A 16,658-nucleotide genomic window follows, 5' to 3' on the forward strand; every position below is an offset into this window, starting at 1 on the left:
GGGGTGGTTGGTTAATTCGGAGTAATTGGGTAGCATGGGCTCATGGGTCAAAAAGGCCTGTAACCACACTGTATATCTAAATTTTTTTTTAAATTATTGTGTCTCTACTCCATAGCTTTGCTCTTGTTCTACTTCATATGGCTGTATGAATGTCATTTGTCCTGTTAGACTACTCTGAGAAGAACCTTTCTCAATCTACCAGGTGTAATATGTCATGGTTTAAATGAGAGATGCTTCTTTAATGTTACAATCTGTCTCTTTTTAAGCTAACCATGGTTTAGCCTGTTCATTCTTTTATGATCTCTCATTCTATTAATGCTTTCTGTCAATATCTCTCTATCCCTTTTACTACATGACCAGAGCAATCTTTGGCATTCAAAGTGCGATAGCATTAGAATGTAGGAACTTAAGAGTGGGCCAGTCAGCCCCTTGTGTCCATTGTGCCATTCAATGAGATCATGGTTAATCCAGTCTTAACCACTCCCTGGCCTTCTCCCCAAACTCTTGATGCCCTGAAATTAGAAACTGAGGCGACCTTCTTGCCAGCAAGCAAAATGGCAAACATGCTGTGGGAAATTGACCTGCATCCAACACACATTTTTATCTGGGCTGATGACATCACTTCCTGTCCATGTGACAGAAGCAGTGATGTATATAAGTCCAGCATGCAAGTCTGGAGGTGTCAGTCTTGCACTAGACTCCATAATGTGTGCATCAACTTCTCCGCGTATACATCAACTCGACAATGTGTACAGCGATTCCACAACGAGTACACCAACGTCTAGAGTAGCTCAGTATAGAATATTTTGCTACATTGGTGATCCCGATGGTTCAAACGTTATTTGGACCACAACATGGAACATTTTTCTTCGATGGATGCCGTGGCTCTGAAACTGCCAACGTTTTAGACTTCACAACCACATGTATGGTTTGACCAAGCAGAACCCAATTCCATTTGGAGCAGATAACATCAGATTCCACGCGGTATTACTATGTAGTAAGTGCCTTGGATCAAGAGACGGCTTGCTGAGTTTCTGATTTTCTGCTGCAGCCTCCGGAGAAGGGCAAGTATATGACACTCAAGAATCTGCTCATCCATACCTTTAGCCCCTCATGACATGACTGAGCAGCACATTTACTTCACTTGGATGGCTTGGAAGACAGGACCCCTTCTGCGCTCATGCATGAAAAGCAGGCCCTAGCAGAAGGCCATAGGCCCTGCTTCATGTTCGAGCAGGATTTCTTGGAGCAGTTGCCAGAAGATATCCATGTGCTGCTGGCCGATGAGGATTTCAGTGACCCATGGAGAGTAGCGGCCCATGCTGAGTTTCTGTGGCGGGCTAAGCAAGAAAGCATGACATCTGTAGAACAGGTCACCAGATCCCGCTCACAGCAGCAGGACCGTGCAACTTCAACATTAGGTTGGGGTAGGGTACATGAAATCTGTTGTCAGACCGCCAGTCGGCCAGGAGACAACGGGATGAAGATGCACCTATTGATGTTTGTACCATCAATGATGGGGCGCAGTGCTTTCCTGCTGCCGACCTCCTTGTACGTTTTAGGGATACACAGGGGGCAGCTAATGGTGGTGGCTGGCCATTGAGACAGCCTTTTATATGTCTGGATTAGACATTCTGGCCAGCGTTTCTTGGTGGATACAGGGTCTGAGATCAGTGTGTTTCCCCCTTCAGGGCGTGACACCTGTAACAGAAAGCTACAAACTGCAGTAGTATCTAGACATTTGACACTTGTAGGATCCTGCTTCACGTAGACATTCACATTGGCTGCGGTCACATAACCACTACTGTGAGCTGATTTTCTCAGAGCACATGGCCTGCTGGTTGATCTAGAGCAGGGGTGTCAAACTCAAATTCACGGAGGGCCAAAATTAAAAACTTGGACTAAGTCGAGGGCCGAACTAAATATTTATTGAAATTTTTCAACAACATCTGCATGTTTTCTCTTCTTTCAACATATGAAATGTTAAACTTTAGGATATAACTTTAGGAGGATAATGTTACAGGTCAGGAGTAGGTAGCTCAAGTTCACCCTTTGCTTGACCTGAGGGAAACCTATTTGGTCCCTGTGGAGATGTAGTCAGCATTCACAGGCTGTGTCCATTTTGACCTGCATCAGGACTCAGCATTTCCTGCTCACTCCTCAGGCTCTAGGCCTCTATTCACCCTCAGCCCACCATCCCTCTACCTGACCAGTCCTTTACCCAACCTCTACTCACCCCTCACTCCACTCGCTCTGCCTCTACCCACCCCATCCTATACACGCCCCTCTACTGCCTCTCCCTCAACCTGTTCCTCCCTCTACCCGTCTCTCACCCTCTAATCACCCCTCCCCTACTTGCCCTGCCCCTCCCCTTTTACCTCTTCCCTATCCACCCCTCCTTCTTTTCATCTCTCCCTCTAACTGCCCCTCGCACCACCATAACTTCCCCTGCCCATTACTCCTCACCTACACCCTCTGCCCACCTCTGCTTACCCACCCACTCAGGCCCAGCGCGCTGCCGATCAGCCTTTGCGGACAGCCACCATCTCTCTCTTCACGTGCAGGGCCGAACCAGCCGTCCCTGGGGTCCGCACGGGTGCAAGCGCTGAAGGCCATGGCGACCGGGAGAAGTGCGCTCGCGCTGTGGAAGGGCCGTCCGGTGCCAGTCGCGCGGGGCTCGCACTGCCCCAGGGCCGTGCGCAGCCTGCCATGCCCGTCGCGCAAACAGGAAATCACAGGCGCTCGCCAATCCGCCGCACCGCTCGACAGGTGGGAGAAGTGACTGGTTGTGCGGGGAGCCTTCCAACTGGCTTGCTGGCTGATGACATCGACAGACTTCTCGTGTTACAATTTCTCGTGTTATAATGGGGAAGGATGTGCAATGAAGGGGGAGGATGGTGGGGGTGACATTACTAAAAAACAGCATCAGCTCTCGCTGCAGGGTGGGCCACCTCTAATACATTTTTGAAATGATCTTGTGGGCCAAATATAATTATATCGCGGGCCAAATTTGGCCCTCGGGCTAGAGTTTGACATGTGTGATCTAGGGGGTTGAAGGCTCATTCATACCAACACTTTCCAGACCTTTGCCTTAGGTGAGGCCAAGCTGCCAGCCCTGCACTGAGATTCCGTTACTCTTTCAGAGAATTAATTTGCGAGCTTGTTGGCAGAATTCACCTCAGCAATGCTGAAACGTGGGGTGCAGCGCCATATACCAACACGAAGGGCCAACGCTGCATGCCCGAGCTCGCAGGCTCCCTCCAGATAAACTTCGTCTGGCCAAAGAGGAGTTTGAAAGGATGGAGGACATGGGTATTGTACAATTGTCCGATAGCTCCTGTGCCTCCCCACTCAACATGGTATCCAAGGCCATGGGTGGATGGAGACATCTGACCACCTCAAACCTCCCCATCTGGATCTGGAACGACCAGTTGTGGTTCAGGCACCTTGGCGGAGAGGAGGCCACACAAACAAAAAAAATTTGGGGGTCTGCAGCAGGATTGCTGGTTCTAGGAGGGGGGGTCATGTGGCGACCCACTTAACAAGTAAACCAGCTCCCAAAATAGCGGACATGCTGTTGAAAACGCGGGAAATTGACCTGCATCCAACACAGATTTTTATCTGGGCTGATGACATCACTGATGATGTCACTTGCTGTCCATGTGACAGAAGCAGTGATGTATATAAGCACAGCATGCAAGCCTGAAGGTCCCAGTCTCGCACTAGACTCCACAGCCTGTACGTCGACTTCCCCATGCATACATCAACTCGACAATGCGTACAGCGATTTCACAATGTGTACACCAACATCTGTAGTAGCTCAGTATAGAATACTTCACTACAAAGCTTTAATTTAATTTGATTCATGTCCTCAGATGTTTATTTTAGTTATTGCAACTATAGTAATGGATCCTTCTCCCAATCTCCAAGCCATTGAAGAGGAGAGGCCGACAATTTTCCTTCCAGCATATCAGAAAGTGTTTAGTATTTGCTGTGACATAAGTGTTTATTTTAACCATTAGTGAAACAAGAACCTAATTTGTGGGATTTTGTTTGACTTCCAGAATTCTGACATCATTCGGGAGGCAGAGGGGGTGATAGACAGGAGATGCATGGACACCATCACACCAAGGAGGCAGGAGGAGAGTTAATGGGTTAGGAGAGGGAAAAAGAACAGGTAGGCAGTGCAGGGCATCCATGTGGCCGTTCCCCTCAATAATAACCTCTCTTAACCACACTGTGGTCCAGCAACTCCCATGATCTGGCATGTTTGAATCTGTTGCCATTGGTACACTCTCCTTACAGACAGCGTGGGACTCGAACCCTGGTCCCGATCATTGCAGATTCAACCTTTACAGCACCATCGATCGGGACCGGGATTTAAGACCTGCGCTGTCTGTAGAGCTCGTCGAAAGAACCAAAGACTTGTTGATCCAAACCAAGGCTTTTATTAGCAAAAGACCGGAGCTCTTCACAGGTGGCCGACCAGTCCGGAATGATCCGACCTGGCTAGGGACACAACCCTTTAAGGCCCAGACAATAGGTGTGGCTTAGCTCTCAGCCAATCGCTGTAAGCACAGTCTAGATACAGTAACTATATACACTATGTACATTGGTGATAGATCTGTACTATCACATTCACCCCTTCTTGGAGAACTGACCCTGGGAAAAAAACAAAAAACGAGGGAGAGAATGAAAGGAAGGGGTAGGTCAAGGACTGTAGCGGTCAGGGGGTCTGACCATCCGGCGTGACCGCCGTGGTGCCGGGATTGGGGTCGCTGGAGTGGTGTCATCAGCGGGCTCGTCGGGTGCGACTGCTCCGTCGCTCAATTCCCCAGTCGTGTTGTCGGCAGGGTGGCCCGGGTCATTGGGGTGCTGTTGGTCCTTCTGCTGCGGCACGGGGCCTGGAGAATAAAGAGTTGGGGAAGGTTGGGTTGGGGGGGTTTGCTGGGTCTACCGCGTCCTGAGCTAGGTCCCGCACCGAAACAGTGTCCTCCCGCCCGTCTGGGAACTCAACGTAGGCGTAATGTGGGTTCGTGTGGAGTAGAGTCACTCGGTCGACCAAGGGGTCGTTCTTTGAGTGCCAGACGTGGCGTCGCAAAAGGACGGTGCCAGGGACGGTGAGCCATGCCGGTACAGTGGTTCCTGATTCGGATTTCCTCGGGAAAAGGAACATCGTTTCGTGGGGGGTGGCATTTGTTGCAGTACATAGGAGGGAGCGGATGGAGTGTAAGGCACTAGTGAGAACCTCCTGCCAGTGAGAGGTGGGGAGACCTTTAGACCGGAGAGCCAGTGTAACCACTCTCCATATGGTGGCATTCTCCCTCTCGACCTGGCCGTTACCGCGTGGGTTATAGCTCGTTGTCCTGTTTGAAGCAATACCACACTCCAGAAGGTACTGTCGCAGCTCTGCACTCATGAATGAGGACCCCCTATCACTGTGGATGGAATTGGGGTACCCGAAGATGGTGAAAATACTGTGAAGGGCCTGTATCACTGAGGTGGCAGTGGTGTCTGGGCAGGCCACAGCGAATGGGAAGCGGGAGTACTCGTCGATGGCTGTAAGGATGTAGGTATTACGGTTGGTCGACGGTAGGGGCCCCTTAAAGTCTACGCTAAGACGCTCGAAGGGGCGGGTGGCTTTGATAACGTGGGAGTTATCCGGACGGAAGAAGTGGGCCTTGCATTCAGCGCACACCGCACAGGCTCGGGTCATGGAGCGGATCTCCTCGACTGTGTAGGGTAAGTTGCACGCCTTGACAAAGTGAGCAAACCTAGTTGGTTTGGATCAACAAGTCTTTGGTTCTTTCGACGAGCTCTACAATTTTATTAGCAAAAGACCGGAGCTCTTCACAGGTGGCCTACCAGTCCGGAATGATCCGACCTGGCTAGGGACACAACCCTTTAAGGCCCAGACAATAGGTGTGGCTTAGCTCTCAGCCAATCGCTGTAAGCACAGTCTAGATACAGTAACTATATACACTATGTACATTGGTGATAGATCTGTACTATCACACTGTCTTTGAGGAGTTTGTACTAAATGGCCCAATTGCGGGCGCTGTAAAGGCGTTGCACTAACCACTACGTTAACCATGCTGTCCCACAGTATTATTTCCTGTTTTAAGCTTTGATATGTTTACATAGGGGGTTCCCTTGGGTGTCAATTTCTGTTTTCTGGCATTTTCTGTAGTCCGGCATTGGCCAGGTCCCAACATCTCTAGATGAAAGAGGTGCAGCCTGTATACCATTTTGGATACTTTTGGGGGAGACGACCTTCCAGGGACAAGCCACAGTGATCGGCCTCTGACACGGAGTTTGGACCTGTGGCAAAGCAGGGAATGGAGGAGATGAGGTGAACTGTGGTGATAGGGGATTCCATAGTTAGGGGTCAGATAAGAGGTTCTGTGGAAGAGATTGAGCATCCTGGATGGTTGCCTCCCTGGTACCAGGGTCCGAGATATCTCAGATCGAGTTCACGGCATTCTCAGGAGGGAGGGTGAGCTGCCAGATGTGTTCCATGTAGGGATCAATGATGTGGAAAGGAAGGGTGAGGAGGTCCTGCAAGGAGAGTTCAGGGAGTTGGACACTAGGTTGAAGGACAGCACCACCAGGGTTGTGACCTCAGGATTGCTACCCATGCTATGTGTTAGTGAGAATAATGCAATGTAACAGGTGGCTAAAAAGATGGTGCAAGAGGGAGGGCTTCAGGTTTCTGGATCATTGGGCACCTGTTGAGACAGCACGGTTTGCATCTGACCTGGAGAGGAACGAATATCCTTGCACGAAGGTTTGTTAGTGTTGGTTTAAACTAGATTTGCAGGGGGATGGGAACCAGAATCCCAGCAGATAGAGGAGTGAAGGGGGGAAAAGATGTGAAAATTGCTTGCACCTTTAGAAGTCAACAGGTGGAAATGTTCTCAGGAGCATCTATTTCAAGGAGTATTGTAGGAAAGGCAGATGAGCTTCAAGCATGGATTGGCATGTGGAATTATGACGTTGTGGCCATTAGTGAAACTTGGTTGCAGGAGGGACAGGACTGGCAGCTCAATGTTCTGGGCTTCTGTTGCTTGAAGCATGATAGAACAGAGTGATGAAAGGGGGAGAAGTGGCATTGCTCATCAGGGAAAATATCACGGCTGTTCTCAGTCAGAACAGACCAGAGGACTCATCTACTGAGGTCATATGGGTGGAGTTGAGGAATGGGAAAGGTATGACCACACTCATGGGGTTGTATTTTCGACTGCCCAATAGTCAACGAGAATTGAAGTAAAAAATCTGCAGAGATAGCAGGAAACATAAGGTTGTGATAGCAGATTTTAACTTTTTAATCTTCAAAGGTGAAATTTTGAGTACAGAGTTCATTTGTTTCTGTCAGGATTGAAGGCAAGGTTAGCACGGCATAGGGATCCTTTGGTTTCGAGGGTTATTGGGGATCTGGTTTGGAAGAAGAGAGAGTTGTATCAGGCAACATGAAGCAAATGAGGTACTTGAGAATTTTTTTAAAAATGCAAGAAAAACCTCAAAAAATAAATCGGGAAGACAAAAAGAAGACATGAGATTGCATGACAGACAATGTGAAGGAAAATCTGTGGTGATACAACCACTGGAGTGTGGTGCACCTGTCCGCATTCCTGCACTGACTACTCCATTATAACTACAAGGAAATAACCTGGGAGACTGGCTCCACCAACTCCCTGCCAATCACATAAAGGCTCACGCTGCCCCCTGGGCAAGAGCAGAGCACACGGAGCCAAAGAGAATATAGAACCTGGTGTGCAAGTTTTAAGCAAATTAAAGCCTGGAGTACAGCCTTTCATCGTTTGTGCCTGTTTGTTTACACTGCGGCGCACCACAATTTAATTAGCTTAAGTTTAAAGTACCACAGAGAAGTTTCTCAGCAGAGAGAAGCTGGATATCGACCCCCAACACCCGAAAGTTCCAGCACACTTTGAGATCTGGAAGCATGCGATCAGGGCAATTATCCGCACTCAGGCTGAGGTCATCAACTCAGACCAGAAGAAACACGTGGTATTGTGCACAAAACTGGGCCCGTTCTTGTTCCAAGCGATCTGTGACTGCACCGAGTATGAACCGGAGATGGACATCCTGGAAAGCCCCCAATGAACGTACTTTACTCCAGGTACCTGCTTAGCACCACACTACAACAGCAGAATGAGACATGTGAGGCTTAACTTGGGGTACTGTTTGAGCTGGCCGAGACTGGGGTGACCACTGGGAAAGTGGAAAGACTAATCCAGGATGCGTGTGCACGAGGCCTGCGATCAAGGGCAACCAAACAGAGATTGCTGGAAGAAAGCAATGCTTCCGTCAGGAGGGTCATCGATGTGGTCTGTTCCCTGGAAGCTGCAGCCTACCACGCAGAAGCCTTTGATACCCGCTTGACCAATACAGATGACTGGCGCTGCCCAAACCCTCTTCTGTGGAGAAGCGATCGCCGACGCATCCCGTCACTGTAAGTACTGCAGGATCCGGTATGGATCCAACAGACGCTCCCTGAAGAACTGTCCAATGAGAAACTCACATTGCACCCAGTGCAGTCAGAAAGGCCACTTTGCCAAGGTGTGCCTTTCAAATCCTGCTGGGAGCGCTGCGGCCCTCCGTGACAAGCCAGAAGCCTCCTGCAACCCTCCGAGCACCTCCACGTGTGAGTATTGGGCAGTGCCATTACTCTGCCTGTCACTTCCGCCCACATCAGTGATGTCACTTCCGGCCCAGCAAAGGAACTACACTGCTGCCATGTGCTCCCCATGGTCACTGCCATCTTGGACCGGCCAACTTGCGCCCGCACCAAACTCATCACTTCCGCCCTGCCTACCCAACAACATGGTCAACATGTGGCACGTACATCCAGCCCCAGACTCTGCACTCATCGCTCCCCATGCCGACCCACGCCGCACAGATGATGACATTTCCATCATCCTGGCTCATCGGGACTGCACCTACAAACTGCTACTTGCCGCCACCAGCTGGCAGCAGTGACTTGGACCCCAAGTCGGTCATAGCATCCACCACGCTGTCGGGGAACATCCCCCACAGACTCGGGTCCTCAATGATGGACATCGCTGTCAACAGGAAGATACTAAAATGCATGTTCGATAGCAATGGTACTGAGAGCTTCATGCACCCACACATGACCCATACACAAAGTACGCCCAGCGAACTTTTCCATCTCCTTTGTGGCCCAGGTCCACTCCATCACAATGCTGGGGTGCTAATCGGTAAATTTGACTGTTGGAGGGGAACCTACGAAGGGTTCAGGCTCCTGGTCATGCCAAAGCTCTGTGACCCGATTATCCTGGGTCTTGATTTCCAGTGCCATCTCCACAGAGTCACACTGTCATTCAGTGACCCACTCCCCCTCTCACCGTCCACAACGCCAAGCCTTGTGACTGCCACCACTCCACCTGTCCACCCTAAGTGACGAGTTTAGTGCGGGCGCAAGTTGGCCGGTCCAAGATGGCAGTGCGCGTGGGGAGCACATGGCAGCAGTGTAGTTCCCTTGCTGAGCCGGAAGTGACATATATCTCACTCCCCCACACACTCAAGGCCCTGCGCTGGTGTCTACGGCTGTTTTCCTACTATTCCTAGTCAGTTCTTTGGTTCTCAGATAAGGTCCACCCACTGGCCCACGCCACCCTGCCGAAGTGCAAGCAGCTTTCATCCACATCAGAAAGGATATCACCTAAGCCACAATGTATGCCATGGACGAGAACACCCCCATTCCAGGTGAAATGCAATGACTCTGACGTTGCCCTTGGTGCCACTCTCAACCAAGGGGCCTTTTTCTCCCATAATGTCCATGGCTCAGAGCTCGGGCACTCGCCATCAAAAAGGAGGCCCAGGCGATCGTGGAAGCAGTCTGCCACTGGCGCCAGTACCTGTCGGGCAGGAGGTTCACCCTCTTCACAGATCAGCATGTGGTGGCATTCATGTTCAGCACCACCCACAGAGGCAAGATCGAAAATGACATCTGCTAGACTAGCGATGATTAATTATAATTTTATGCATCAGCTATATTTAACGCCGGAGAAATTAAAAAAAATTTGGTCTTAGTAAGTTGGATTCTTGTTTTCGATGTGATCAGACGGCCAATACTTTTTTGCATACTGTTTGGCTTTGTGATCGATTGCAACAGTTTTGGAAAGGTATTCAATCTGTTTTTAACAATTTATATAATATCCATCTTGTATTAGATCCCGATATATTTTTATTAGGGAACATGAAATCATTAATTTATTTAGGTTTAGAGGATTATCAGATTTCATTTATCTATTTAGCTTTAGTTGTGGCTAAGAAATGTATAGCACGTACTTGGAAAGATAGAAATATACTAACTTTAGATAAGTGGTATTTGGAAATGAAATTTTGTTTGACTATGGAAAGGATATCTTTTTCAATTCAGGATAAGATGTCTTTTTATAAGTTAAAGTGGACTCCGTTTGCTAATTATATGCATTTAAGTTTGATTTAAATATATGTTTAAGCGTGATATTTTAGTATTGACAATTTTTTTTGTTGTTGTTAGAATTTTTTTTAGGTTAAGTTTAATCTCTTTTTTTTTTGTAAGTGGGTATTTTTTTCCATATATAATATTGTCAATTTTATTAACTCTTCACTCTTTATTTTGGGGGGGGGGTTGGACTAATTTTAAGTTAGACTATTAATATTGTGTTACAATTAACGAGGGGGGGGTTATTTTGTGTAGTTTTCTGATGTAATATTGTAATCATACCTTTTTAAATTTTTTTTTCTATTTTTCTTTAAATGTAATTCTCTCTTGTATTCTTGTTATAAAATTTTAAATAAAGTCTTCAAAAAAAAAAGAAAATGACAAGATCTTATGCTGGAGAGTTGAACTGGCCACATTCAGCTATGACATCCAGTATAAGCTGGGGAAGCTCAACGACTCCCCTGATGCTCTGTCCTGGACCTGCGCTAGTGCACAGTCTGACCAACTTCAGGAACTACACAACACCCCTTGCCACCCGGCCATCATGCCATATTTTGTGAAATCCCGGCATCTCCCCTTCGCTGTCCAGGAAGTCCGGACCATGACCGAGTCCTGCCAGGTGTGTGCGGAGTGCAAACCACCCTTCTATCCAGCACAGGCCCACATAATAAAGGTCACTCAGCTCTTCGAGCGACTCAGCATCAACTTTAAGGGACCACTACCTTCCATGAACAAAAGTCTCTCGGTTATAGACGAATACTCCCGTTCGCTATCCCTTGCCCTGATATCTTTACCACCTCCGTTATAAAGGCACTGGCACAGATCTTTACCATGTTCAGATACCCGGCTTTCATCCACAGTTTCCAGGGATCCAGCTTCATGAGTGAGGAGCTGCTCCAGTATCTGCCGATGTGGGGCATCGCATCTTGTCGCACAACAAGTTACAACTCCAGGGCCAACGGGCAAGAAGAATGGGAAAACGGGGTAATTTGGAAGGCAGTCCTCCTGGCCCTTAGGTTGACAGGATGGTCCACCAACTACTGGCAGGAGCCCCTTCCCAAGGCACTCCATGCTATACATTTGCTCTTGTGTACGGGCTCCAACCAGACCTCTCAGGACGCCTCTTTTCCTTCCCCATTAAATTAGTGATGGGAATCTCACTGCCGACATGGCTGATGTCTCCGGGACCAGTCCTCCTCCGCAGGCACAGGAGGACTCACAAATCTGACCCCCTCATCAAGCAGGTGCACCTCCTCCATGCCAACCCATGTTGCGCTTACGTTGTGTACCCCAATGGATGTGAGGACAGCATCTTGACTCGGGACCTGGCTCCGGCAGGATCCCAGCCCCACCCCCACCACATCCCAGACACCCCTTGCACCTCCAGGACTCTTCTGGAGCTGACCCCCCCTCCACCCACCATGAACCACGGGACCCCGCTGCCCACGGACCCACCCCTGACCTACACCCCTCGCTGCCATGCACCACCCTGCCTGCACCCCTGATCCGCCAACTTTCAGGCAGCCCCATCTCCACCGACCATTGACCAGGAGCCAATTCTGCGACGGTCCCAGAGGCAACGGCGACCACCAGATCACCTGAGTTTGTAAACTTTGTAAATAAGTGTTTTTCTCTCCAATGATGTGGTATCTAGTAGACCCCCAGCACAACGACGTTGGTAGACACTGTTTTCCCATTTCCCCCTGCCCCGCCCCCCACAAGGAACTCATTTTAAGACGAGGGTGAATGGGGTACTATGACCACTGGACTGTTGGTGACTGCCTGCACCTGTCCGCACTCCTGCACTGCTTACTGCAGGGGGCAACCTCTTGTACCTGCAAGGAGATAACCTGGGAGACTGGCTCCACTTACTCCCTGCCAAACACTGCCACCACATAAAGGTTCACACCGCCCCCTGGGCTGGACCAGAGCGCACGGAGACAAAGAGGATACAGAACCTGGTGTGCAACTTTTAAGCTAATTAAAGCCTGTAGTACAGCCTTTCGTTGTTTGTTCGCACTGCAGTGCACCACAAAATCCTAAGGGTGTCTACAGGTAAGGCTAGTAAAAGACAAAATTGGTCCCTTTGAAGATCAGAGTGGTTGGTTTGGTATGGAGCTGTGAGATGAGAGAGATCTTAAAGCTTATACCCAGATCATGGCAGAATTTTACAACTCAGCTATTTAATTTCACTTTATCAGCTCAGAGTTCAAGAAAAAGCAAGTGGTATTTCATCTGCAATGAAATTTAGAATCTGCACGCCTCACTCCCCTTCAGCGTCTTCATTCTGGAACAGATTGGCATCCGTCTCGGCAGTTGCAACACATTTCTGTCAGGCTCTAATAATGTGTATTTTTGTCTTTCAGCAAGATCCTTACATTGCCTCCATGGAGCACCATACTGACTGGGTAAATGATGTTGTATTATGTTGCAATGGAAAGACCCGTGAGTAGATTTTTTTCTTACTATTTTGAATCAGTTAATGATTTTAAAGCTGATTGTAAACTTCTTTTGCATTTATACATGCCCTTTTTTGTTTGTAGTGATATCCGCTTCATCGGACACTACAGTGAAAGTTTGGAATGCTCATAAAGGTTTTTGTATGTCTACGTTGAGAACTCACAAGGTAAGCCTTTTATTTGGGGAAACTGCAAGTTGCTGAGAAGGGAAAACAATCATTTATTTTAAGTACATTTTCTTGATGACAATGGTGATACTTTTATAGTCATGTAATGCATATTTTTTTTCTCCAGTATCAAAAGCCATTGCTAATGGGCCTTGAGACGATCATTGGTTTTAATGCAATTACTGCAGACCTCTTTCTTGTGCTCTGTCTATTCTGGTATTTTCATACACTTTTAACAGGTTTTCAATTTTAAATAAAAGTTGTTCTTGTTTTGAGAATACAAGAATAAATTTGGGCCTATCTATTTTTAAATCTTTTTTTAAATTTAGACATTCAGCACGGCAACAGGCCATTTTGGCCCATGAGTCCATGCCACCCAATTTACACCCCCAGTATATTTTGGAGGCTGAGAGGAAACTGGAACCACCAGAGAAAATTCATACAGACACGGGGAGAATGTACAAACTCCTTACAGACAGTGTGAGATTCCCATCACTAATTTAATGGGGAAGGAAAAGAGGCGTTCCTGAGAAGTCTGGTTGGAGCCCGTACACAAGAGCAAATGTACAAACTCCTTACAGACAGTGTGGGACTCGTCGCGCTAACCGTGCCACCCAAATCTAAAGCTAAAGTTATTAATTTGTATCCTATAAACTTACAATGTAGGAATTTGAAACCATTAAATTGAACGTGATTCACTTCAATTAAAAAAAAATTGCCAGCACTGTTAAACCAGAAATTGCAGCTTTGATTAATATATTGGCTTGCTTTAGATCAGTGGTTTTCAAACTGTCCCCTGAAACACTCATTCCACTTTAAGCAATCTTGATGCCATAGGTGCTCTGTGATTAGTAAGGGATTGCTTAAGGTGGTATGTGAGTGGAAAGAAAAAGGTTTGAAAACTGCTGTTTTGTTCCTCGTTGACTCGTTATGTGTACGGTTTCAGAACTCCAAAGAAAATGGGCCAATGACAATTTTTCTCAAGCAAAATATTTTAAGTAAGAATTGGGTCTAGAGCAGTGATTCTCAACCTTCCCTTCCCACTCACATCCCACCTTAAGCAATGCCTTATCAATCACAGAATACATGGTATAGGGATTGCTTAAAGTGGGATGTGTATTTAGGGGGACAGTTTGATAACTACTGCTTTAGATTAAAGCATTTTTGTCTGGCATGTCAGATCACGATTTGAATGCATAATCCAGGTAGATGTACAGCTTGAAGAGAATAGTACTTTGCTGTGAATGGGTTTTGAAAGCAATATTAAACCAGTGACCCAATCTGTTGTTTCGCATTTAAAGTTATTTCTCTGAAAAACAGAATTTTCCAAAGTTCAGAACTAGTATTCTGTTTTCAGATTACATCCAGTTCATTTACTGTTTATAGCATCATGTTGGATGCAGATGAGCTGCTGTACTTGCTTTCATAACAATGTTGAACATTAAAAAAAATAAATATGCATTGGAATATCTTGAGGTTGCCTCTTTTATTCTTGTATTTACAGAAAGCCTGAATATTGAAAGATGTTTATTCTGGAGTATAATCAAAACAAGAGAGTTCCAGTTGCATTAAAGTGGACAACCAAAACCTTGGGTCATAGATGTGCTGTGGAGAAGGTTATCAAACACTGAGAGATGTGCACCAAGGAGTACAAGGAGAATCTGCCAGGGTTCCTAAGCAATGTCCAGCTACCACTTTAAGAAAGTTGCCGCATGTTGACACGTTCAAAGACCTCCTACTGGCCAATGTACAGTCCTTGTAGAACAAAATGGATGAACTACAAAATCAGAGCGTCATCAGGGCGAAACGTGGACATTCTGAGGATGGCTTTGCAGCCCAAGGGCTGCACCTTCCATCGTGCTGACCAAACAGTGATGTCTGAATAAAACAGTGGAGGCAGCGTTGATGTCATCAGCATTTCATCGTGGTGTACAGATGTGACAGTTGTGTCCCAGTCCTGCTCCCCCCCCCATCAGGGGCCGCCCATTCGACTTGCCGAGTGAGTTCATTGTCATCAGCCTGGCTGCAGTGTAGGCTAACGTCGGGCTGTGATGCTTCACTGCCCCATGAACCCGTTTTGAAAAGAAAACAAAATAATGCCTACCATAATCCCTGAAAAAGCTGAGAACCCTGTGGTATCTGTCTCTGAGGGCGATGTCAGAACATCATTCAAGAGGGTGAACCCTCACAAGACCTGGCAGGGTACTGAAAACGGCACCAACAACTAATGTCTGGAGGGACTGAGCACTGTTTTGTTCCTCGTTGACTCGTTATGTGCACGGTTTCAGAACTCCAAAGAAAATAGGCCAATGACAATTTTTCTCAAGCAAAATATTTTAAGTAAGAATTGGGTCTAGAGCAGTGATTCTCAACTTTCCCTTCCCACTCACATCCCACCTTAAGCAATGCCTTATCAATCACAGAATACATGGTATAGGGATTGCTTAAGGTGGGATGTGTATTTAGGGGGATAGATTGATAACTACTGCTTTAGATTAAAGCATTTTTGTCTGGCATGTGGATTCAAACGGCAGATCACCAAGCCATACCAGCACCACACTTTGGCAAGTCTGATCACCTGGCTGTACTCCTACTCCCAGTGTACAAGTAGAGACTGAAGACCACAGCACCAGTGGTGAAGACAGCGAAAGTGTGGTCAAAGGAGATGGAGGAGCGTCTGCAGGACTGCTTTGAATCGGCAGATTGGAACATATTCAAGAACTCATCCATAGACTTGAATGAATATGCCACAGGTATCGCCGACTTCATCAAGGCCTGCGTGGATGAGTGTGTGCACACACGATCATACTGGGTGTTCCCCAACCAGAAGGCCTGGATGAATCAGAGAATCTGCAGCCTCTGAGGGAGAGAACAAGGGCATTTAAGGACAAAGATTGAGTTCTTTACAAGAAGTCGAGGTATGACCTGCAGAAGGCCATCTCCGAAGCAAAGTGGCAATTCCGAAGGAGGCTAGAGACAGGCACACCAGCTATGACAAGGACTGCAGGCCATTATAGCCTACAAAGCCTACAAAGGATGTGTGTCCAGCCCACTGCTCTGCTCGCTATAAACCCATGCCTTTGTAGCCAGGCACAATTCCAATGCCATCTACAAGTTTGCCACCACAGTTATTGCCAGAATTACAAACAGGAAAGCGTACAGGGGGGAGATAAATCGGCTCGTGGAGTGGTGCAGTGATAACGACCATGAACTCATCATTTAGCAAAATCAAGAATATGACTGTGGACCTCAGGTGGAAGTTAGGAGAAGAGGACCAAGTCCTCATTGAGGGCTCAGTAGTGGAGAGGGTCAAGAGCTTCAAATTTCTGGCTGTCAAACACCTCTGAGGATCTGTCCTGGAATCTCCATGTTGATGTAATCACAAAGAAGGCTCACCAGCAGCTATATTTTGTTAGGCATCTGAGGAGATTCAGTATGTCACCAGAGACTATTGTAAACTTCTACAAGTAGACCATGGAGAGTATTATGAAGGCACCAATTCTCAAGACAAGAATAAACTTGTTAACTCGGCCTGCGACATCACAGGCACCAGACCTCACT

At 47.4% G+C, this 16,658-nt stretch overlaps 1 protein-coding gene across 1 annotated transcript in view; it reads left to right on the forward strand.

The window, feature by feature from the left end:
- The window catches only part of wdr48a (WD repeat domain 48a), a 128,884-nt gene that overhangs the window by 40,265 nt on the left and 71,961 nt on the right, over window positions 1–16,658 (forward strand). The window contains exons 3-4 of the mRNA XM_069933678.1: window positions 12,838–12,916; window positions 13,015–13,097. Of these exons, the coding sequence (XP_069789779.1) occupies window positions 12,838–12,916; window positions 13,015–13,097 (162 nt within the window). The remainder of the gene's footprint in view (window positions 1–12,837; window positions 12,917–13,014; window positions 13,098–16,658) is intronic.

This window comes from Narcine bancroftii, chromosome 1 (genome assembly GCF_036971445.1).
Source record: "Narcine bancroftii isolate sNarBan1 chromosome 1, sNarBan1.hap1, whole genome shotgun sequence".
Lineage (NCBI taxonomy): Eukaryota > Metazoa > Chordata > Chondrichthyes > Torpediniformes > Narcinidae > Narcine > Narcine bancroftii.